Below are 24,887 nucleotides of genomic sequence, written 5' to 3'. Positions count from 1 at the left end.
CTAGTCACAGGCCTCCAGTCAGAGAGGCAACCATGTGCTACCACACTCTGGCTTCTCCCAAAGACAGTGACTCACCCAATTTACTATCTCATCTTGAATGCTGAGTGACTGAACCTTCTTGACCAATCTCCCATATGAGACTTTGCCCAGTGCCTTGCTAAAGTCCATGTAGACAACATCCACTGCCTTGCCTTCAACCACTTTCCTCATAACCTCCTCAAGAGACTCTATAAGATTGGATAGACATGACCTACCGTGCACAAAGCCATGCTGTCTATCCTTTATCAGTCCACACCTATCCAAATACTTACAGTATATATCCGGTTCCTGCACATACATTCCAATAACTTACCCAAAACCTGTTGGGAAACTTTCAGAAACCAAAAGCAGACAACTAAAAAAAAAAGTCAGGTGAGCTCAGGGCATGGAATCATGATACTGTTGTCATTCATGCGTCTTGGTAGCACCCAACAGTCTGAGGCATTTAGAGGAACAAAATATCCTGGCCTCAATATCTCTTGAAAAGCAAGGTTCCCTGCACCTGTAACTTTTCAACTTTTATTTTAGCAGGCATGTATAAACTCTACATCCTCAAAATTTCACTTCTGAAGGCCTCCCACTTACCAAGTACTCCTTTGCCAGAAAGCAGCCTGTTCCAAACCACACTTGTCAGAGCCTTTCTCATACCATCAAAATTGACCTTTCTCCAATTTAGAATCTCAACCCGTGGTGCACACCTCTCGTTTTCCATATTTACTTTGAATCTCATGGCATTATGATCACTAATTTCTGTCACCAGCCCTGGATCATTTCCTAACAGCTTACTGCACACTTCTACGTCAGGAATTCAAATTACAGATTAAGGGCACATTTGACAAACTCTACTCCATCTAGTCCTTTTGCTGTATGGGAGTCCCAGTCAATATATGGAAAGTTAAAATCACTTACTGGAACAACCTTTGCATCTTGGCATGGTGCAATCTCTCTACAAATTTATTCCTCTAAATCCCTCAAACTGTTGGATGCAACCAAGTCCCCACAATGGATACAACTTCATAATTCCCTGTCCTGAGCTCATCTGGCTTTCCTACGATGCTTCTTGCATTGTGATATACACAGCTCAGCACATTCATCGCACCATGCTCAACCATTTGATTGCTGACTCTGTCTGAGGTCTGAACAACATCTGACTGATGTCAAGAAAACAAACTCTCGCTCATTGTCACAAAAACAAAGGAGCCGATTGTGGACTACAGCAGGAATGGAGACAGGCTAACCCCTATTGACATCAATGGATCTGGGGTTAAGACGGTGAACAGCTTTAAGTTCCTCAGCATAAACATCTCCGAGGATCTCACATATAACCATATAACAATTACAGCATGGAAACAGGCAATCTCAGCCCTTCTAGTCCATGCTGAATGCTTACTCTCACCTAGTCCCACCAACCTGCACTCAGCCCATAACCCTCCATTCCTTTCCTGTCCATACAGCTATCCAATTTTACTTTAAATGACAATATCGAGCCTGCCTCTACCACTTCTGCTGGAAGCTCATTCCACACAGCTACCACACTCTACCACTCCCCTCATGTTACCCCTAAACTTCTGCCCCCTAACTCTCAACTCATGTCCTCTTGTTTGAATCTCACCTACTCTCAATGGAAAAAGCCTATACACGTCAACTCTATCTATCCCCCTCATAATTTTAAATACCTCTGTCAAGACCCCCCTCAACCTTCTACGCCCCAAAAAAATAAAGACCCAACTTGTTCAACCTTTCTCTGTAACTGAGGTGCTGAAACCCAGGTAACATTCTAGTAAATCTCTGTATTCTCTCTATTTTGTTGACATCTTTCCGATTATTCGGTGACCAGAACTGTACACAATACTCCAAATTTGGCCTTACCAATGCCTTGTACAATTTTAACATTACATTCCAGCTCCTATACTCAATGCTCTGATTTATGAAGGCCAGCACACCAAAAGCTTTCTTCACCACCCTATCCACATGAGATTCCACCTTCAGGGAATGATGCACCATTACTCCCAGATCCCTCTGTTCTACTGCATTCTTCAATGCCCTACCATTTACCATGTATGTCCTATTTTGATTATCCTACCAAAATGTAGCATCTCACACTCACCAGCATTAAACTCCATTTGCCATCTTTCATGTACATGGTCTGTACATACCGGCTGTGTTGTGAAAAGAGCACAGCAGCACTTCTTTCACCGCAGATAGTTGAAGAAGTTGGGGATGGGGCCCAAAATCCAAAGGTCTTTCTACAGGGACACACAATTGAGAGCATCCTGACTGGCTGCATCACTGCCTGGTATGGGAACTGTACTTCCCTTAATCGCAGGAACCTGCAGAGAGTGGTGCAGACAGCCCAGCACATCTGTAGATGTGAACTTCCCACTATTCAGGACATTTACAGAGACAGGTGTGTAAAAGGGGCCCAAAGGATATTAGGGACCCAATTCACCACAACCACAAACTGTTCCTGCTGCTCCCATCCAGGAAACGGTACCACAGCAAAGGGACCAACAGGCTCCGGGACATCATCTTCTACCAGGCCATCAGACTGATTAATTCATGCTGATACAATTGTAAACTATGTTATATCGACTGTCCTATGTATAAACTATCTGTTATAAATTACTGTGAATTGCACTTTTAACATTTAGATGGAGATGTAAAGATTTCTACTCCTCATGTATATGAAGGACGTATGTAATAAAGTCAATTCAATTCAATTCACCCTCTCCACTATCTGTTCTGTCATTCTGGCTCCCATTTCCCCTACAACTTATTTTAACCACACCCCCCCTCTCCCCACACTAGCACTAGCGAGCCTTACCACTGGGATATTAGTCCCCTCTTGTTCTGTTCCCCTCACTAACAAATCCCCTATCACCCCTTTGACTTTTCTCTGCCAGGTAATCTCAACAGTTTCTAAAGTGCTCCACCTGTTGTTGTGGGGGATGGACACAAGAGTACTCTGCGATGGCTATTTAACCTCATTCCCCTTCCTGACTCTCACCCAGTTTCCTGTGTCCTGCACCTTGGGTGTAACTCACCTCTCTTCATGTCATATCTATCACCCCCTCCAACTCCTGGATGATCCAGAATTCATCCATTTCAAGTTCCAACTCCTTAAACTGCAGGGTTACAAGCTGCAGCTGGATGCACATCTTGTACGTCATGGCATCAGGGACACCGGAGCTCTCCCCACCTTCCCACCAATCTCCCCTCAAATTTGTAATGACCAGTGTGCATATAAAGCTTGTATTATGCAATTTTTCCACATGTGCACAGTGAATTTTATATAGAGAGGTATTCATTTTAACAGCTATCAAATCACTGTCTATAAGAACTTTGATCTCCTCTGGGTTTGTTTAAGTTCATCTGCACTCTCACACAACCTAAGTTGCAGGCCTGTAACAGGTAATGATGGATTTTCTTGCCAGAGCTTTTGCACACAGTCCATGTGTCATTTGCTTGCTAAATGACGCTTAAAAGTCAGATTTCCAAATATCACTCCACTTCTTCCCACTTGCAAATTCTCCAGTAACTTTTGCATCACCACAATACACACAGGTAACACCAGTTTCTGTATTGTACATAAATATTTCCCCTGAACCCTCCCCCAGGTGACTGACGGTGGTGAACTCAGTGATGGCAATGCCAATGAATATGAAGGGAAGGGCAGTAGTCTGTCTCATTGGAGTCTGGCACATTTGTGATGTGAAAGCTACTTGTTGCCCAGGGCAAAGGTGTTTGATATCATTATGTACCCAGAGAGAGTGGGACAAAACATGTTCTCACGGGTAGAAAGTCCAGAACAAGAGGGGGTGGAACAAGCAACAGACACAAAATGCTGGAGGAACTCAGCAGGCCAGGCAGCATCTATGGAAAAGAGTACTAATGCTGAGTTCCTCCAGCAATTTGTGTGTGTTGCTCGGATTTCCAGCATCTGCAGATTTTCTCTTGTTTGTGACTGGAGGCAGAACAAAGGTGATTTTCACAACAGCTGATGTAAAAGATTTTGTTCCCTTTCTCCGAGTTCCCGATCCTTGCATTTAGACAGCTGGAGCTCAGCTCTGTCTGAGAGACCCATCGGTTCCCATTCCCTCATCAGCCGGAAGCTCCCCGGGGCCCGTGTACGGATGGTGGGGCTGAGAGAGAGGGAAGAGAGCAGGACTGTCCCGGGATTGCGGGTCACGGAGTCCGGAGTCACAGCAACTACCCGAAGTCGGTGTTGAAAACGCCGCCCGGTGAGACCCCCAACCCGGAGACCCCTTCTCACCTCAACCGATCATCCGGGGCCTTTTGTGCCCCGCGCGCTGGTGAGCTCGAGCTTGGTCGGTTTAACGGCTGGGCTACTGATCACGTGACCAGCCCCTCCCCACCGCTGTCAACAGAGGAGTCACGCGCTGCGCTATTCCCAATGGTGCGAGGCGATGTCAATCACTGCTTCCAGCCAATAGCAAAGGCGGACTAACCGAGAGGGCGTTACCCCCGCTGACTCCGTCTCCCGAACTTTCCGTCACGGCGGGACAACCGTCAAAGTAAATGTCCGCTTTCTGATTTATTTCCATTTCCCTCCGAGGGAAGTTGGGGCGTTTGTGAAGCGTCTCCTGCGGCCGGAGTCTGATGTGTCGCTGAGAGGTAGGAGGAGACCGCTCGGCCCGTCGGTTTGATGCCGGTTCCCCGGGGAGGGAGAGGATGAAGACGGTGAGAGAGGGGGCGGACAGGATGTTTGTCCCGGTGGGGACAGGAGGGGCTCATCTGTGGAAATGTCTGAGCCCACGGTGGTGGCGATTCACCACATTGGGGGGCAAACACCGGCAGACTGTTGCCCTGCGAGCGGGGCCAATGGTCCGGGCAAAGTGACAATTATTTGTGTTTTGTTGAGACTGTACCGGGAATATGGTGTAAAATCCCGCTCCCCACACTAACACGGGTCACACAGACCAAAGAACAAACTGCCGGAGGAACTCAGTGGGTCGGGCAGCATCTGTGGAGGGAAATGGACCGTCAACATTTCGGGCCGAGACCCTCCCTCTGGACTGAGAGTGGACGGGAAATAGTCCGAGAAAAGAGGTGAGGGGTGGGGATGGGGCAAGAGCTGGGGAGTGAGAGGTGGATCCAGGTGAGGGGGAGGTGGGAAGGTGGAAATAGTGACGGGGGTGGGAGGTGAGTGGTTGGGGCAACACGGGGCTGCAGAAGATGGAAATTAATTCCATAGAGGATTAACAAAGAGATTAGAGAGTATTTGTTATAGAGAGTGCAATGAAGATTCACCAGACTGAGCCCTGGTTGTTCCCCCTTCCTCAATGAAGCAGATGTTTCCAGTTGGGTGGCTGGATATTGGTTGTGGCAAATCACCGTGTGAGACGCGGGGATGATGTTTGAGATTCTCGGGGTGGGTAAGTGGCAGATTCAGCTGTGTGGCCTTGCCTGTGATGTTGGTTCACAGTTGCTTACCGAGGTAAAATGGACCCAGGGTTCACGCTGCCTGGGTTTGTGGGGTCATAAGTGAATATTCCTGTTCTGGGATCAGATGTTTGGTGCTGGAGTTGGATTCGAAGCAATGACTGTTAATCTGAGGAGAGAACAAGTTCCCATTCCATCCTCACAGGGAGAGGCAGTGATTAAAAGGGCTGTTCTGTGTTTACAACAGTAAAAATGGACCCGAGGTTTCAGGGCTCAATCTGTGTTTAGAAATTCCTCCTCACTGTCACCTGTCTATCAGGCAGTGGAAATTCGACAGAAGCTCAAGAAGCTGGGGATCTGTACTAAAAACGGAAAATGTTTGAAGTCATTCTGACGAAAGGTTGTGGACCTGAATTGTTAATTTTGTTCCTCTCCCCACAGTTGCTCCTCACTTGCTGAGTGTTTATAGTAATTCCGGGTTCGTTTTATTAAATTCACCCTGGAATGGTTAAAGTGTCCTGGAAATGGACCTGTGCACAGGCGCTCGTTCAGTGATAGCTGAACACTGAAAAAACACAGTTTCTTCCCTGTCAATTATTCTGATACCAATCTGCCTGTTATTCCTGGAGATGCTTTCAGTACATTTGCTGCTAACAAGATTCACAAATAATCTCAGGAATGATGGGCTTTATGTATGAGGAGCATTTGTTAGCCCTGTGTTCAGTGGAGTTGTGGGAGATGGTGGTAAACTTACTGAATACTGGAAAGATTGGATACACTGGACATGGAGAGGATGTTTCCACTAATTAGAGAGTCTGTCATCTGACAGCACAGCCTCAGAATAAAGAAGCTTCCCTTTCAAACCGCGATGAAGATGGGTGACTCGTCAGTGGAATTAGTGGCCACAGATGGTGATGGAGGCTGTCATTGAGTGTATTCATGCAGAGATTAATTTCTTCTTGGGAGCTAGCATCAGGATAACAGGAGGAAGGCAGGAATATGGAGTGGTGGGGTCATCATATGAAGAAAGATCAAATGCGATAACCCTTTCATTTAGAGAATCGAGGACTGAGAGGTGAACACATTGAAATGCACAACATCATTACCGGCTGAACCAGGGATCCCAGTCTCTGAAAAAGGGGGTGGACTGTCCAGGACTGAGATGAGGGGAAATGTCTCCTCTCCAAGGGTGGTGAATGTCTGTAAATCCCCACCACAGAGGGTGGTGAAGACTCAGTGATTGTCCTCACATAAAACAGAGGCCGGCAGATGTGTGGAGACCGAAAGTATCGAGGAAATGAGGATCGGGCAGAAACATGTGGCTGAGATGGGAGAGCAGCCATCATCTTAGAGGAGCTGAATGGCCACCTCCTGTTTCTCACTTGATGTTTCAGTGTTCCTGTCCAGTGAGGCTGGAGGAATGTGAATAGAAATGAGTGTTTACAAACATGGACGGATTTAAATGAAACCTGCATATTTCCGGTTTGGGTCTGAATTGTGTGTTGGACGAGGATGGGAATCGAGCCCGTGACTCTGTGACCTTGGGGTGGAGGGAAAGGGACAGGGACGATTTGGAGGGAAGAAGTAAAAATGTATCTGGTGTAAATATGGAATGATGTGGGAAATGTGGCGGATGGTTCGGGCAGCGTGTGAGGGGCGAAGAGCAGAGTCACCGGATCAGGTGGGAGACCCTCCACCAGCACATGATCCCGTTTCCTGTTCACGTTTTCCTGCAGATCTGCAGCATCTGCCGGTCACTGCTGGAGTGTACGTGTAACTTCATCTTTCGCCCGTTCAGACAAGGCAGTGAGATCCGGATCTGTCATGTCCTCTCGTTGTGGGTGGACAATGTTTTATTCTGCAATATTTTCAGCATGTTTCCATATTACCACATAACAATTACAGCACGGAAACAGGCCATCTCGGCCCTTCTAGCCCGTGCCAAATGCTTACTCTCACCAAGTCCCAGACCTCAGACCATAACTACTGGGCCGAGGCCTGGGACTAGGCCTCATTCCACTGTTTTTACCTGCTGAAGGGCAGCCAATGTTTCTGGGTGTCTGACCCATTCATATGAGAACTTAGCCTTTTGTATTTATCTGAGCTTTTCATAAATGTGTACAGTTTAGTTCAGCTTCACTCCAGAATTTCCAAAGCAACAACCCAGTCAGTCAAATAGTTCCACACAATTAAAGTAGTTTACAGTATTACATTTTAATTTTATTTTGTATTACTTATATAATTTAACTATTTAATATGTATATTCTTATTTTAAATCAAAGGTAAAAATCTATTGTTATGAATTAAATTCTGTTGCTGCTGTAGAGACAACAAATTACATAAGATCAGCCAGTGCTATTAAACCTGATTCTGATAATTGGTCTGGGAGACCCACCACCGGTCACCTGATCCCAGTTACCGCAGATCGTAATGCGAGATTGAAGCCTTTTCTATTTATTGGTGTTCATCAGTTCAGTTAACTTTCCCTCTGTGGTTCCAAAGCAGAAGCTCAGTCTGTCTAATATTTCCACACAATTAAAATGGGGACTTATCATGTACTGAGCTACAGCTGCAGAGAAAGTGCAGTGCAGATAGACATATGGGGCAGGGTCACGTCGAGTTACATTGTGAGGTCGAGTCCATTTTATTGGACTGGAGACCATTAATTTGGCCTAGAACTGCAGACAGGAAGCTGTCCGTGAGCCTGGTGGTACGCGCTTTAAGGCTTTTGCATCTCTTCCCCGATGGAGGTTTGGGTTTGCAGCAATAATGTCCAAAGTTGTGGGCATCTTTGAGTACAAGGCCTGCTTTCCCGAGGCAGGGGAAGTGTAGGAAGAGTCCATAGAGGGGAGGCTTGTTTCTATGATGTTTCCAGATGAGACCAAAGTTCTCTGCAGTTCCTTGCAGTCATGGGCAGAGCTTTAGCCATACGAAGTTGTGAAGTATCGACAAGAAGCTCAGAGACCTGGGCCTTCACCCTGCCTTGTGTAGCTGGATCCTGGACTTCCTGTCAGATGGCTGGCAGGTGGTAAGAGAGGGATCCCTCACCTCTGTCTCTTTGACCCTCAGCACACATGCCCCACAGGCTTGAATCCTTGGCCCCCTCCTTTACTCTCTGTGCACCCATGACTTGTGTCACCACCCACAGCTCCAATCTGTTAATTAAATTTGCTGATGACACTACATTGATTGGCCTAATCCCAAATAATAACTTTCAATTGATCAAATGCTTCCTGACAAGTCTCGGTCCAAACAAACTTTTCACCCTTCTTCAGGAGATTAGTCAGAGGAAGAGCGATATCAGCAAAGTTCTTACAGAACTTACGATAATATCCAACCATTCCCAGAAACCTTTCAAGAGCCTTCTTACCAGTCTGTCACAAAAACTGTGGGTCAACTGTCTAAGAAAAATAACAAGATGGCTTGAGTGGCAAAAATAGATTGTGGTGCTTTTATTTACAAAAATAGTGGAGAAACAAAAACTTGGATGTCTACATGAAAACAAGAATTTTTTTAAAAAAAAATACTATATTATATATATATATATACACACACACACACAGCTTGCAATTGTCACTTGTCTGGTTAACAGCCACCCTCAGACTAAACAGAAAAAAAAACGACCCAAAGCCTTGGTAACCTGAGGCTTATAACTGCTAAGCCAATCTCCCTAGACTAACCAAAAGCTAATTAACTCAATTATCTTCCATTTCACACAATCTAAAACTCTACCACCAGTTCTCACAATAAACACATAGACTTCATCACAGGATTCACCATTTCCCGGTTAAATAACTTAAATAAACCCCAAAACTTTACCACAAGATGAGTAATTAGGTAACATAACCCTTGTCCCAGGTAAAGATGGTATCCTCCACCATCGGCACACCTGTGCAGGTTGCTGCTGCCTCTATATAAGACAGCTCTATGCAGCAGCTCTGTTTCAGACCCAGTGACTGTGGAGGAGAGAGACGTCAGATTATCATGACACTTCGGCAAAACACTTATTGGAAAGATGACTATGAATAAATTGACCTGAGATAATAAAACTGTGACATAGTGTGTTTCTTTTTTTCATACCTATTACTGCTGGGGATGAGTGTAAAATTGTGACTGTTGATTTATTGTGACGCCTGCACTCACCACAATAACAGAGGGAATAATGTGTGTGGATGACCCTTTGAGTGTTTTACCGAGTGTGCCATGAAACATCTGTAATCAGTGACGGGCCTTCGTCACACAGTCGGAACAGGAACTTCAGAAATTGCCTGAATTTTGCCTGCACAGAAGCCAACTTGCCTTGACCTACAACACAGCCAAGACAGATCACAGTGGCATGGCCAAATTCACTCTTAGCTAGGTCAACTGTAAGGCTGACCCTGGAAAGCCTGTCAAACAGCTCTTCTACTACACAGATATGCTCTTCCCAAGTGTCACTCCCTGTGACTAAGTCATCAATATAGGTATCTGTGTGTCCTAACCCTTGAATTACAGAATTAATCATTCTCTGGAACGTTCCTGGAGCATATTTCATTCCAAATGGCGAAACATTGTATTCATACAACCCAGAAGGTGTCACAAATGCAGAAATTTCTCTACCTCAGTCCGTCAATGGAACACACCACACCCTTTCAACAGATCAATCTTTGTAAGAAATTACCTTTTCCAACCTTATCAATGCAATCATCCACCCTAGGGATAGGATAGGCATCTGTTTTTGTTACTGCATTTACCTTCCTATAATCAGTGCAAAATCTAACACTACCGTCAAGTTTGGGCACAATAACGCAGGGTGAGCTCCAATTTGATGTTGAAGGCCTGATAATACCATTTTCAGCATATATTAAATTTCTTGCTCAGCCAATTTACACTTTTCTACATTCATGCGATATGGGTGTTGTTTAATCGGTTTGGCTTGACCAATATCTACGTCATGTACTGCGACCGTGGTTTGCTTGGGAACATTGGGAAATAAAACTTTAAAACTCAGAATTAATTCCTTCAGCTGTTGTTGTTGCTTTGGCTGCAGATGAGCCAACTTGTTGTCCACGTTTTTGAGAACGACCGAGTTCATTAGCCTAACTGGGACCATGTTTGGCTTGTGAAAAGTCTCAGACGAGTCAATTGTTTCATTCTCAGGGCTGTCAAATTTATATGTTTGACAACACTCACCGATGGTGCCTGCTTGCCAGAATAAGGCTTTATCATATTGATGTGTACCACCTGTGTTAGTTTACGTCAGTCATGTGTTTTAATAACATAATTCACATCATTAATTTGAGAGACTATTTCATACAGTCCATTGAATTTCGCTTGAAGTAGAATCGTCAACATTGGAGATAAGGCAAGCACATTATCCCCCACCTTGTATTTTCTTTTGTTTTGGTCCGCTTATCAAACCAACACTTCACTTTGTTTTGAGAAATCTAAGTTTTGTCTCGCTAGACTACAGGCCTGGTGTAGTTTACTTTTGAACTTCAAAACACAGTCTAACAAGTTAACATATACATCCCCATCAATCCACTGTTCCTTTAACAAGGTCAAAGGTCCCCTCACTCTATGACCAAATACAAGTTCAAATGGACTAAAGCCCAGTGATTCCTGTACCAACTCTCTTAAGCCTGATTTATACTTGTGCGTCAAGTGTACGCCATAGGCACTATGTACCCTACGCCGTCCCCACGCTGTACCCTACGCCACAGGGTAACGTGAACCTCCTCAAAAAAGTAACTCACGCGTCGCGGCGATGCAGACCGCAACAACTGTGATTGGTTCGCTTGGTAGCATTGCATTTCCGGTTGCTTTTCTCCGCCATGTCTGTACACTGATGCAAAATAAATGGTTGGAGACAATGAACCAAATCGTCAAATCTACCTGCCGACATCCGAAAATATTTGAAATGCATTTACTCGTCCATGTCTCTCACGAAGAAGCTCAACAGTGTCAGAGAAACCCCACCGCCAACTTGCGTTTTGGTGGTGAAGTGCAGAGCGATGCAGACACAACTACGCATGCTCGCTACAGCGTAGGGCTACGCAAAAATTAAATCAGGCCTATGGTGTAGGATACAGCGTATCCCGAACGCACAAGTATAAATCAACCTTTACGGTGAACAAAATCAAATGTATTCCTTCATCCCGTTTTTTTTTCATTTTCAACACAGTATGTCTTAATCATTGTTTTGAGGGTAGAATGAAATCTTTCTAAAGCCCCTTGTGATTCTGGATGGTACGCAGACGATGTAATTTGTTTAGCTCCCAGTTCATAAACTACCTGCTGGAATAATCCAGATGTAAAATTACTTCCTTGATCAGACTAGATTTCTTAAGGCAAACCAAATAAAGTAAAAAACTTGTTAGAGCCTTCGCCAGTTTTAGCTTTAATATTTCTGAGAGGTATTGCCTCTGGGAATCTGGATGCAGTACACATAATAGTTAGCAAATACTGATGGACAGCTTTAGTCTTTGGCAATGGGCCAACACAATCCACTATAAATTTGGAACAGGGTTCTCCGAATGCAGGTATAGGCCGGAGTGGGGTCACTGGGGTGACCTCATTAGGTTTACCCACAACTTGACAAGTGTGACAGGATCTGCAAAAGGTCACAACATCTTTCCTCAAATTAGGCCAGAAAAATTCTCTCATAATCCTGTTTACAGTTTTATTCTCTCCAAAATGGCCACCTAAGGGCATACTGTGGGCCAAAGTTAAAATTTCAGTCCAATAAAATTCAGGAACTACAACTTGGTGAATAATTGTCCATTCCTCACTCGCAGGTATAGCAGGTGGCCTCCACTTCCTCATTAACACTCCATCCTTGAGATAATACCCTACTGACATTTTCTTAATCTCATCATCTGAGAGAGATGTTTCTTATAAAGCTTCAATCTCAGGGTCTCGGTTCTGTTCTGCTATAAACTCCTTCCTAGACAGGGATAAATCTTTCTCATCAGACTTACTACCTGAATCCTGTTGGAACAATGAAGGCTGAAAGGTCCCTGACAAGTCATCATAACCTGAATCCTGGTCAACCTGATTTTGGCAATCAGAGGTATCAGAATCATGCTGCACAGAACCGTCTGCATTGGCAGACTTTTTAGCCATACTTTGAGTTACTGTGACAAATGTTAAAATCCATCTGTGGGTCGTCAGTGGTTGGCTTAGTTGTCAACTGCACTGCAGGAACAACTTTACCATCTGCCAGGTCATTCCCTAACAGCAAAGTAACAGCTTTCACCGGTAAACTGGAGCATAATCCGATCCTAACAGGTCCCGAAACAAACCCTGACTGTAAAGTTACCTTGTGCAATGGCACAGAAACAATGCTGCCCCCAATGCCTTTAATAAGATTTACCTCACCAGTGTCAGTCTCATCACCGAACTAATATAAGTGACTGAGAAGTCCCAGTATCTCGAAGAATTTTCACTGGTAGCGGTGTTGACCCTTCCATTACTAATACAAACCCATCTGACATAAAATGATCGAATCCCTTCTTAACTCAGTCAGACCTCTCAGTCCTTAACTGAGCCTCAACAGAATGTTCAGAACCCTGTGGGTTTATAGGTGCTTCAACATACTGATCACAGGCATGTGGGACTGCCTCCTTTTCCTTCTTCAGGACAGAACAATTAGCCACCATATGACCAGCTTTCTTACAATAGTAACAAGGAAGACCAGAATATTTCTCCTTCAACTGCTTCCCTTCATCCTTAGTCTTGTCACTAGTCCCAGCTTTAATTTCTGGTTTACCCTGGTTATCCCTGCTACTCTTTTGGAAGCTCTTATTCTGGGTGAACTTAACCTTATGAGTTAAAGCAAACTTATCTGCTAATCTAGCAGACTCCTGCAAAGTGGCAGCATCCTTTTCATTTAATTACATCTTTATGTCATCAGGGACACACATTTTGAATTCGTCAATTAAAACCAACTCTTTCAAGCTGTTAAAATCATCATTTACATTTTTATATGTGCACCAGCGGTCAAAATACACAAACTTCTCATAAGCAAATTCCATATTAGTCCTGTTCACAGATTTCCTCAAATTTCTAAACTTTTGCCTGTATGCTTCTGGGACCAACTCGTAAGCTTTGAGCACAGCCTATTTCCCATGTCATAATCAGCTGCTTCATCAACTGTCAAAGCAGAATAGGCTTGCTGAGCCTTCCCCTTAATTACTCTTTGTAAGAGAATAGGCCAACCCTCTTTTGGCCATTTTAAACCCTGAGCAACCTTCTCAAAATACTGAAAGTATTTATCAACCTCTGCCTCGTCAAATGGAGGTACCAATTTAACTTCCCGACTGGCCTCAAACTTATCGCCAGAGTCTAACGCTAGACCCCTTTGCTGCAATCTCTCTATCTTTTCCAGCTCGAACAGCCTCTGTCCTTCTGCTTCCTTCCTGTTTTTCTGCCTCTTCTCTCTGTTTTCCTGCCTTTGCAGCCTCAACCTGCCTCTGCCTTTCCACAGCCTCCATCTTTAATTTTTCTAACTTGTACGGGAGCCCAAGCTCACTAGGTTTACTTTCAGGAAACACCTCCAACTCCTCCACTTTAAACACACCCTCATATACATAATGTTCAGCTATTATCCTCTGCATCTGTGACCTCCTCATTGTCGATTTCACCTTAGCAAGTTTTAACCTTTTAGCAATACTCAACAATTCAATCCTTCTGGTGTCCTTTAATGCCTCAGAGGTTGGTGCTTCCAGAAATCTATCAACATCCATTGCTGCTGATTTTCCACACACAAATAAATCAAAAGGGATTTCTCCAATGAAATCGATAATTAATCTATACGCCTCCAAATCTTTTCCTATATCGGATGCAGGCCCCAATTTTGTCCCTGTAACGCTTTAGAAATGAGTCCTAAACAAAAGTGAACAGTGTTATGTGTATATATGTGGGTAAATATAACTCAAGGCTTGGAGTGTTCAGATGGTAAACTATGAAAGTTCAGTTCAACCACAGAATAGTTGAGGAGAGAGGGATATTTGCAATCCAGGGTAAATGTTGAGAGAAGGCAATAACGTTGAATTCCACAGCATCCATGGTGGTAAAACGAGAGAACAGTCGCTGTAGATTTTATCCATCGTTGTTCCAAATCCACATACAAATTATCACCAAAAGTGACTTTTCACAAGGGGTATCGTCTTCAAGTGAATTTCCACACCACACCCAGGCAAGGGTTAACACATAAGTGGTCTTCACAGGATACCCCAAATCAGATCCACTCCTATGGATCAAATGAGGTGACAACCACACATTCAACGTATGTTGAATCAATAATTGACCCACCCTTGTGGGCAGAGGAAAGTTCGAAACAGTGACCCTTGGCCACTGGTTCCCTTGTTCCGATCCTTCCATTTTTCCTCCTTCATCTCCGTCTGACTCTGAGTGTCTGTGTCCTCGGTTAAAACTAAACAAGCTGTGAGTGATGTGAACAAGATGCAAGTCAGACTGATTTCCATTCTTACTCTTTCTCTCTCTCTCAAAATGACAGTCCACAGCAAACAAAATCTAGGGATTCATAACAATGGCCACTCCCCATTGTGAACTGACTGGTGTGCCAATAGGTGGGATGACTGAGTGAATCCTTGCCCACATTCTGAGCAGGTGAACGGCTTCTCCCCAGTGTGAACTCGCTGATGATTCTGTAGGGTGGATGACTGAGTGAATCTCTTCCCACAAACTGAGCAGGTGAACGGCTTCTCCCCGGTGTGAACTTGCTGATGTCTCTGTAGGGTGGATGACTGAGTGAATCCCTTCCCACATTCTAAGCAGGTGAACGGCTTCTCCCCAGTGTGAACTCGCTGATGACTCTGTAGGTGGGATGACTGAGTGAATCCCTTCCCACATTCTAAGCAGGTGAACGGCTTCTCCCCAGTGTGAACTTGCTGATGTCTCTGTAGGTAGGATGACCTAGTGAATCCCTTCCCACAGTCTGAGCAGGTGAACAGTTTCTCCCCAGTGTGAATTCGCTGATGACTCTGTAGGTCGGATGACCAAGTGAAACCCTTCCCACAGTCTGAACAGGTGAATGGCCTCTCTCCAGTGTGAACTGATTGGTGTGCCATTAGTTTGGACGACTGAGTGAATCCTTTCCCACATTCTGAGCAGGTGAATGGCCACTCCCCACTGTGAACTGACTGGTGTGCCAGTAGTTTGAATGACTGAGTGAATCCTTTCCCACATTCTGAGCAGGTGAACGGCTTCTCCCCAGTGTAAACTCGCTGATGACTCTGTAGTTGGGACAACTGAGTGAATCCCTTCCCACAGACTGAGCAGGTGAACGGCTTCTCCCCAGTGTGAACTCGCTGATGTGTCTGTAGGTTGGATGAGTGAGTGAATCTCTTCCCACAGACTGAGCAGGTGAACGGCTTCTCCCCAGTGTGAACTAGCTGATGACTCTGTAGGTGGGATAACTGAGGGAATCTCTTCCCACATTCTGAGCAGGTGAACGGCTTCTCCCCAGTGTGAACTCGCTGATGACTCTGTAGGTTGGATGATTGAGTGAATCCCTTCCCACAGACTGAGCAGGTGAACGGCTTCTCCCCAGTGTGAACTTGCTGATGTCTCTGTAGGGTGGATGACTGAGGGAATCCCTTCCCACAGACTGAGCAAGTGAACGGCTTCTCCCCAGTGTGAACACGCTGATGTCTCTGTAGGTGGGATGACTGAGTGAATCCTTTCCCACATTCTAAGCAGGTGAATGGTTTCTCCCCAGTGTGAACTCGCTGGTGTCTCTGTAGGGTGTAAGAGTGAGTGAATCTCTTCTCACAGACTGAGCAGGTGAACGGTTTCTCCCCAGTGTGAACTCGCTGGTGAGCCATTAGGTCAGATAACTAAGTGAATCCTTTCCCAGAAATTCAGCAGACGACCAGCCTCTGCCCAGTGTGAACTGATTGGTGAGTCCAAGGGTGGGAAGACTGACTGAATTCCTTCTCACACACAGAACAGATGAATGGCCTTGTCCGGTGTGAACTTGCTGATGTACCTTGAATTGAGATAACCGACTGAATCCATTCCCACTGTGTAAAATGACGGGAGTGCCAGTCCGTCAGATGATCGAGTGAATCCCTCCCCACAGTCTGAGCTGGAAGGATGGCCGATTGAATCCCTTGCTCCACTTCTTAAATATCCAGACAGAGACAGCAAAACTGGCGTGTTGTGTTTGAGATTCCTGGAGACAAATTCCTTCTCGTTTTTAACCTGTAAGAAGATTTACAAAATCCATCAGTCGGTGTAGGACAACATTTCAGAAGAGATTACTTGAGTTGCCATGGTTTGATCTGGTATCACACAGTTACAGTGAGGTTCAACCCAAGTTGGAGAGAGAAATCATCTTCTGACTGGGCACAGTGCTGGTATCTGGAATGACCATCAATTCCCTGATGCTCTTCCTGTCTCTATCAGAATGGGGCATTTCTGCCATCTCCAATCTGTGACTTGGCTCAGTTTGACTCTCTCCATTGGTATTATTCCCTGTTCCTGCTGAGCAGCATGGGTGCCTGGCCCCACAGTAACTGAAACAGTCTCACGCAAATAGTCTTTCTTGACATGCATCTGGGATTTTCTTTTATGTATTATTAACTTAAAGTGCCACAGTTTTAATGTCATATAAACAATTCCTGCTGAGATGAATGGTTGGTCTGCACAGCTGTTAAAAGGACTTGGAGTGAATTTTTGTATTATTTCAGGTTCTTGTCACAGTCACAGAAAATTACAACACAGAAACAGGCCCTTTGGACCATCTGGTTTGTGCTGAACTATTTAAACTACCCACTCCCATACCCCTACCATCCAGGTACCTATGCAAACCTCTTAAATGTTGAAATTGAGCTCGCATGCACCACTTGTGCTGGCTGCTCATTCCACACCCGGATGACCGTCTGTGTGAAGAAGTTTCCCCTCATGTGCGCCTAACATCTCACCTTTCACCCTTAACCCATGGCCTCTGGTTGTAGTACCGCCCAATCTCAGTGGTAAAAGCCAGCTTGCATTTACCTTATCTATATCCCTCATAATTGTCATATACTCCATCAAATCTCCACTCAATCTTCTACGTTCCAAGGAATAAAGTCCTGACCTGTTCCACCTTTCCCTTTCACCCAAGTCCTCCAGACCTGGCAACATCCTTGTGAATTTTCTCTGAACTCTTTCAACATCTCTTACATCTTTCCTGCACGTTGGTGACCAAAACTGCACACAATACTCCAAATTAGGCCTCACCATTGTCTTGTACAATGTCAACAAAACATCCGTCTCCTGTACTCAGTACTTTGGTTGATGAAGGCCAATTTGCCTAAGTCTTTCTTTCTGTCCCTATTTAACTGTGACACCACTTTCAGTGAATTATGGGCATGTATTCCCAGATCCCTTCCTTCTACAGCACTCCTCAGTGCCTGACCACTCACTGTGTAAGACCTTGGTCCCACCAAAATGCAACACCTCACACTTGTCTCCATTAAATTCCATTTTGCATTTCTTAACCCATTATTCTAGCTGATCCAGATTGCACTGCAAGCCATGACAGTCTTCCTCGCTGTCCACTACACCCCAATCTTGGTGTCATCCACAAATTTGCTGATCCAGCTAACCATGTTAACATTCAGATTACTGATACAGACGACAAACAACAACAGATCCAGCTCTGATCCCTGTGGCACACCGCTAGTCACAGGCCTCCGGTCAGAGAGGCAACCATCTACTGCCACACACTGGCTTCTCCCAAAGACAGTGACTCATCCAATTTACTATCTCATCTTGAATGCTGAGTGACTAAACCTTCTTGACCAGCCTCCCATATGAGACTTTGTCAAGTGCTTTTGCTAAGGTCCATGTAGACAACATCCACTGCCTTGCCTTCATCCAATTTCCTGATAACTCCCTCGAGAGACTCTATAAGATTGGTTAGACATGACCTACCGTGCACAAAGCCATGCTGCCTATCCTTAATCAGTCCACATCAATCCAAATACTTCTATATCTGGCTCCTGCACACACATTCCAATAACTTTCCCACTACTGATGGGCTCACCAACGTATAATTTCTAGTTTATTTTTAGAGCCTTTCTTGAACAGTGGAACAACATTGGCTGTTCTCCAATCCTCCAGTACCTCACCTGTCACAAACGATTATTTAAATATCTGTGCTTGGGCCCCGACAATTTCTGCACCTGTCTGCCGCAGAGTCCCAGGGAACAACTTGTCAGGCCCTGGGGATTGATCCACGCTAATTTGCATTAAGACAGCCAACACCTCCATCTCTGTAATCTGTACAGGGTCCATGAAGTTGATGCTGCTTTGCCTCACTTCTATAGACTCTGTGTCCATCTCCTGTGTAAATACAGATGCAGAAAAAAATCTCCCACATCTATTTAGTCTCCTCATATGGATTACCATTCTGATCTTCCAGAGGATTAATTTATTCCTTTGCAATCTTTCTGCTCTAAACATATCTGCAGAATCCCCGAGGATTCTCCTTCACCTTGTCTGCTGGGGCAACCTCATGCCTTCTTTTATTTCTTTCATAAGTGTTCACTTGAATTTCCTGTACTTCATAAGTATCCCATTTGTTCCAGTCTGCCTGTACCTGGTATGCACCTCTTTTTTATTGATCTGGGAGATGAAGCACAAAGGGCTGATAGAGCTGCATGGTGTGAGGTGGGGGTAAGGGGGGTTAAACTAAAGTTGCAGGGGGAATGGGAGCCTGAATAACAGAACAGATAGTGGAGGGGTTGTGGAGACAGTTGTTGTTCAGACCTCAGACAAAGACAGGAATGAAAAAGTTGAGCATGGTGCAGTGAATATGCTGAGCCCTGTACATTTCAATACAAGGAGCAGCGTAGGAAAGGCGAATGTGTTCAGGGCATGGATCAACAGCTGGAATTTAGACACTAGGATCTGGCAACTGTGGACTGGGACAGGCTGCTTTATGGCAAAGGTTTGCCTATTAAATGGGAGGCCTTCAAAGCAAAATTTTGAAAGTACAAGGCGGGTATGTGCCTGTCAGAATAAAAGGTAAAGATAGAAACTGTAGAGAACCTCGGTTTTCAAGAGATATTGAGACCCTGGTGAAGCACAAAATGGAGTTGCAGAACAGGGATAGGCAGGTAGGTTCTTATGGAGTATAAGAAATGCAAGAGAACACATAAGAAATAAATCAGGATGGCTAAAAGAAAGCATGAGATTCCCCTCACAGAAAAGATGAAGGATAATCCTCAGGGATTCTGGAAATAGCTTAAGAGCAAAAGGATTGCAAGGCATAAAGTTGGTCCTCTGGAAGACCAGAATTGCAATCCACATGTGGAAGCAAAGCAGATGGGGGAGATCTCAAATATATTTTTCATCCCATTTACTCAGGAGATGGACACAGGGTCTGCAGGAGTGTGGAAAAGCGGCATTAAAATCGTGGACCCTGTACAGAATAAAGAAGAGGAGATGTTTGCCATCCTGAGGCAGATTAGGGTGGATAAATCTCCGGGGCATGATAAGGTGCTCCCTCAAACCCTATGGGAGGCAAGTGCAAAAATTGTCGGGGCCCTAGCAGAGATAATTAAATCATCCTTAGTGACAGGGGATTATCAGAGGATTGTAGGATAGCCAAAGTTATTTCGCTGTTCAACATAGAACATAGAAATCTACAGCATATTCCAGGCCATTCAGCCCACAATATTCTGCCAACCATGTAACTTACTCTGGAAACTGCCTAGAATTTCCCTAGTACATAGACCTCTATTTTGCTAAGCTCCATGTACCTATCAAAGAGGCTGTTAATAGACCATCTTGTATCTGCCTCGACCACCACTGCTGGCAGTGCATTCCACGCACCCACCACTCTCTGTGTAATAAAACTTACCCCTGACATCTCCCAGTATCTATTTCCAAGCACCTTAAAACTATGCTCCCTCATGTTAGCCATTTCAACCTTGGGGAAAAACCTCTGGCTATCCACGTGATCAATGCCCCTCATCATCTTATACACCTCAAAAAGGCTCTAATCATGAACAAGGAAATTATACATTGCTTTGAGGATTTGTTGGAAGTATACAAAATTATGAGGGTATAGATAGGGTAAATGCAAGCAGCTTTTTCCACTGAGGTTGGGTGGGATGACAACCAGAGGTCATGGGTACGTAGGGAAGGTGAAAATTTAATGGGAACATGTGGAAAAGCTCGTGAGAGTATGGAATGAGATGTCAGCACAAGTGGTGAATATGAGCTCTTTTTCACAATTAAGAGAAGTTTGGATGGGAGCCTGGATGACAGGGGTATGGAGGGCGATGGTCCCGGTGCAGATAGTTGCGTTACAGATTAAATGTTTTTTCAGCATTAACTAGATGGGCCAAATAGCCTGTTTCTGTACGGAAGTCCTCCATGTTCCTATGACAGAGAAGCTGGCCAAACTTGTCTGGAAGGGAAAAGGTAGGAGTGACAACGGAGTAGCAACGGCTGGAGTTTCTGGGAGCAATTCAGGAGCTGAGTGATCGATACATCCCAAAGAAGTGGAAGCATTGGAAAGGCAGGAGGACACAACTGTGGCTAAAATGAGAAGCCAAAGCCAACATAAAAGCCAAAGAGAGGGTAAACAAAAGAGCAAAAACTATTAGGAAACTTTTAGAAACCAACAGAAGATGACTTAAAAAAAAAGTCAGATGAGCATAGGGTGTGGAATTATGACATTGTAGTCATTAATGAGTCTTGGTGGCACCCAACAGTCTGAGGCATTTAGGGGAACAAAATATCCGGGGCCTCAATATCTCTTGAAAACCAAGGTTCCCTGCATCAGTTACCTTTCAACTTTTATTTTGGCAGGCATATACAAACTAGACACCCTCAAAACTTCACTTCTGAAGGCCTCCCACTTACCAAGTACTCCTTTGCCAGAAAACAGCCTGTCCCAAACCACACTTGTCAGATCCTTTCTGATACCATCAAAATTGACCTTTCTCCAATTTAGAACCTCAACGCATGGTCCAGACCTCTCTTTTCCCATACTTACTTTGAATCTCATGGCATTATGATCACTAATTTCTGTCACCAGCCCTGGATCATTTCCTAACAGCTTACTGAACACTTCTACATCAGGAATTCTATGCACTGATTAAGGGCACATTTGACAAACTCTACCCCATCTAGTCCCTTTACAATATGGGAGTCCCAGTCAATATATGGAAAGATAAAATCACTTACTGAATCAACCTTTGTTTCTTGGCATGGTCTACCATCTCTCTACAAATTGGTTCCTCTAAATCCCTCAGACTGTTCGGTGCAACCAAGTCCCAATAATGGCTACAATATCATAATTCCCTGTCCTGCGCTCATCTGGCTTTCCTGCGATACTTCTTGCATTGTGATATACACAGCTCACCACATTCATCACACCATGCTCAACCATTTGATTGCTGAATCTATCTGAGGTCTGAACAACATCTGACTAGTGTCAAGAAAACAAACTCTCCCTCATTGTCACAAAAATAAAGGGGCTGATTGTGGATGACAGGAAGAATGGAGACCGGCTAACTCCTATTGAAATCAATGGATCTGGGGTTGAGAGGGTGAACAGCTTTAAGTTCCTCGGCATAAACATCACCAAGGATCTTACGTGGTCTGTACATACCGGCTGTGTTGTGAAACGAGCACAACAGCACCTCTTTCACCTCAGACGGTTGAAGAAGTTTGGGATAAGGCCCCAAATCCTAAGAACTTTCTACAGGGACACAATTGAGAGCATCCTGACTGGCTGCATCACTGCCTGGTATGGGAACTGTACTTCCTTTAATCACAGGAACCTGCAGAGAGTGGTGCAGATAGCCCAGCACATCTGTAGATGTGAACTTCCCACTATTCAGGACATTTACAGAGACAGGTGTGTAAAAAGGGCCCGAAGGATATTGGGGACGCAATTCACCACAACCACAAACTGTTCCTGCTGCTACCATCCAGGAAACGGTACCACAGCAAAAGGACCAGCAGGCTCCGGGACATCATCTTCCACCAGGCCATCAGACTGATTAATTCATGCTGATACAATTGCATTTCTATGTTATATTGACTGTCCTATGTACAAACTATTTATTATATATTACTATAAATTACACATTGCACATTTAGACATAAAAGTAACAAAGATTTCTACTCCTCATGTATAGGAAGAATGTATGTAATAAAGTCAATTCAATTCAATCTCTCCACTATCTGTTCTGTCATTCTGGTTCCCATTCCCCCTACAACTTATTTTAACCTCATCACCCCTCACCCCACACTAGAAGCATTACCACTAGGATATCAGTCCCCTCTTGTTCTGTTCCGCTAAATACCGAATCCCCTATCAGCCCTTTGACTTTCCTCTGCCAGGTAATCCCCCCAACAGTTTCTAAAGTGGTCCACCTGCTGTTGCGTGGGATGGCAGCAAGAGTACTCTGCGATGGCTATTTAACCTCATTCCCCTTCCTGACTCTCACCCAGTTTCCTGTGTCCTACACCTTGGGTGTAACTCACCTCTCTTCACGTCATATCTATCACCCCCTCCGACTCCTGGATGATCCGGAATTCATCCATTTCAAGTTCCAACTCCGTAAAGTGCAGGGTTACAAGCTGCAGCTGGATGCACATCTTGTAGGTGAGGGCATCAGGGACACTGGAGGTCTCCCCACCTTCCCACCAATCTCCCCTCTAATTTGTAATGACCAGTGTGCACATAAAGCTTATACTGTGCATTCTTTTAACCAGTGACATGTGCACAATGAATTTTATATAGCGAGGTATTTATTTCAACAGCCAGCAAATCACTGTCAGTAAGAACTTTGATCTCCTCTGGGTTCGATCGAGTTCATCTACACTCTCACACAATTTATGTAGCAGGCCTGTAATGGGTAATAAAGGATTTTCCCACCAGAGCTTTTGCACATTGTCCATATGTGTTTCTCTTGCTAAATGACACTTTAAAAAGTCAGAATTCCAAATATCACACCACTTCGTCCCACTTGTAAATTCTCCAGCAACTTTTGCATCACCACAATACACACAGGTAACACCAGTTTCTGTATTGTATATAAATATTTCCCCTGAACCCTCCCCCAGGTGACTGACGGTGGTGAACTCAGTGATGGCAATGCCAATGCATATGAAGGGAAGGGCAGTAGTCTGTCTCATTGGAGTCTGGCACATTTGTGATGTGAAAGCTACTTGTTGCCCAGGACAAAGGTGTTTGATATCATTATGTACCCAGAGAGAGTGGGACAAAACATGTTCTCACGGGTAGAAAAGTCCAGAACAAGAGGGGGTGGAACAAGCAACAGACACAAAATGCTGGAGGAACTCAGCAGGCCAGGCAGCATCTATGGAAAAGAGTACTAATGCTGAGTTCCTCCGGCAATTTGTGTGTGTTGCTCGGATTTCCAGCATCTGCAGATTTTCTCTTGTTTGTGACTGGAGGCAGAACAAAGGTGATTTTCACAACAGCTGATGTAAAAGATTTTGTTCCCTTTCTCCGAGTTCCCGATCCTTGCATTTAGACAGCTGGAGCTCAGCTCTGTCTGAGAGACCCATCGGTTCCCATTCCCTCATCAGCCGGAAGCTCGCCGGGGCCCGTGTACGGATGGTGGGGCTGAGAGAGAGGGAAGAGAGCAGGACTGTCCCGGGATTGCGGGTCACGGAGTCCGGAGTCACAGCATCGCCCCGAGATTCTCGCTTACGTGCGCCCGATCCTGGAGCCGTGATCCCGAGGCCTTTGTGTACTACGCGCATGCGTGATATTCACCAACGTCATCAACCTTGACGCCTGCGCATTTGATCAATGCTTCAGCGCCGGCGAAATTTTTAACGCAGGCCCTTATGGGTCATCCCGGTGCCATTAATAGTTTCTGCAAGCACTCGTTCCTTGTCCACCTCAGTTTTTTTGTGTATATAGAATACTCAGCAACTGTTTTAACGCAGAAAGCGGCTCCCGTAAACAATATACTCAATATCAACATGTATCTAATGCCAAAGTACAATCCTCTTAAAAATATAGATATAAGACACAAGGGGTTCTGCTGTTACTGGAAATGCAGAGACGCACACACACAAAATGCTGAAGCAACTCTGCAGTTCAGGCAGCAACTAAGCAGAGGAGCACACAGTCTAGGCATTCTGAAGGAGCTCGGCCTAATCGTTGTCTATTTATTCCTCTCCACATTTGCTGTCTGATCTGTTGATTTCCACCAGTAATTTGCAGAATTTAACCACACTTTTTTCAGTTAACCAGTTTCCAGATGTTTCTGATCCTTCATTTGTAGCCACATGCTGCCGGTCTGATTCACTTCCTCCTCGTCCTTGTAAATGATAGGCCCCATTTCCTTTTGGAGCCCCAAAGCCCTGACTCAGGATGCCAACTCTAGTTTCTGACTCTGCTCCATGGAACATTCACTCGCTAGTCTGCTGTCGGACTTCACAGGCGCATTGCA

General features: G+C 44.8%; 1 protein-coding gene across 1 annotated transcript in view; it reads right to left on the bottom strand.

Annotated features, from left to right (window-relative positions):
• LOC140208507 (uncharacterized) overlaps positions 1-24,887 on the bottom strand; it is a 108,995-nt gene that overhangs the window by 4,228 nt on the left and 79,880 nt on the right. Inside the window, 2 exon segments of the mRNA XM_072277231.1 lie at positions 15,009-15,360; positions 15,613-16,184. Coding sequence (XP_072133332.1) covers positions 15,009-15,360; positions 15,613-16,184 — 924 coding nt within the window.

This window comes from Mobula birostris, chromosome 13 (assembly GCF_030028105.1).
Source record: "Mobula birostris isolate sMobBir1 chromosome 13, sMobBir1.hap1, whole genome shotgun sequence".
Taxonomy (NCBI): Eukaryota; Metazoa; Chordata; class Chondrichthyes; order Myliobatiformes; family Myliobatidae; genus Mobula; species Mobula birostris.
The sequence above is the reverse complement of the archived record's forward strand: the minus strand, read 5'-3'. Positions and strand labels throughout refer to the sequence as shown.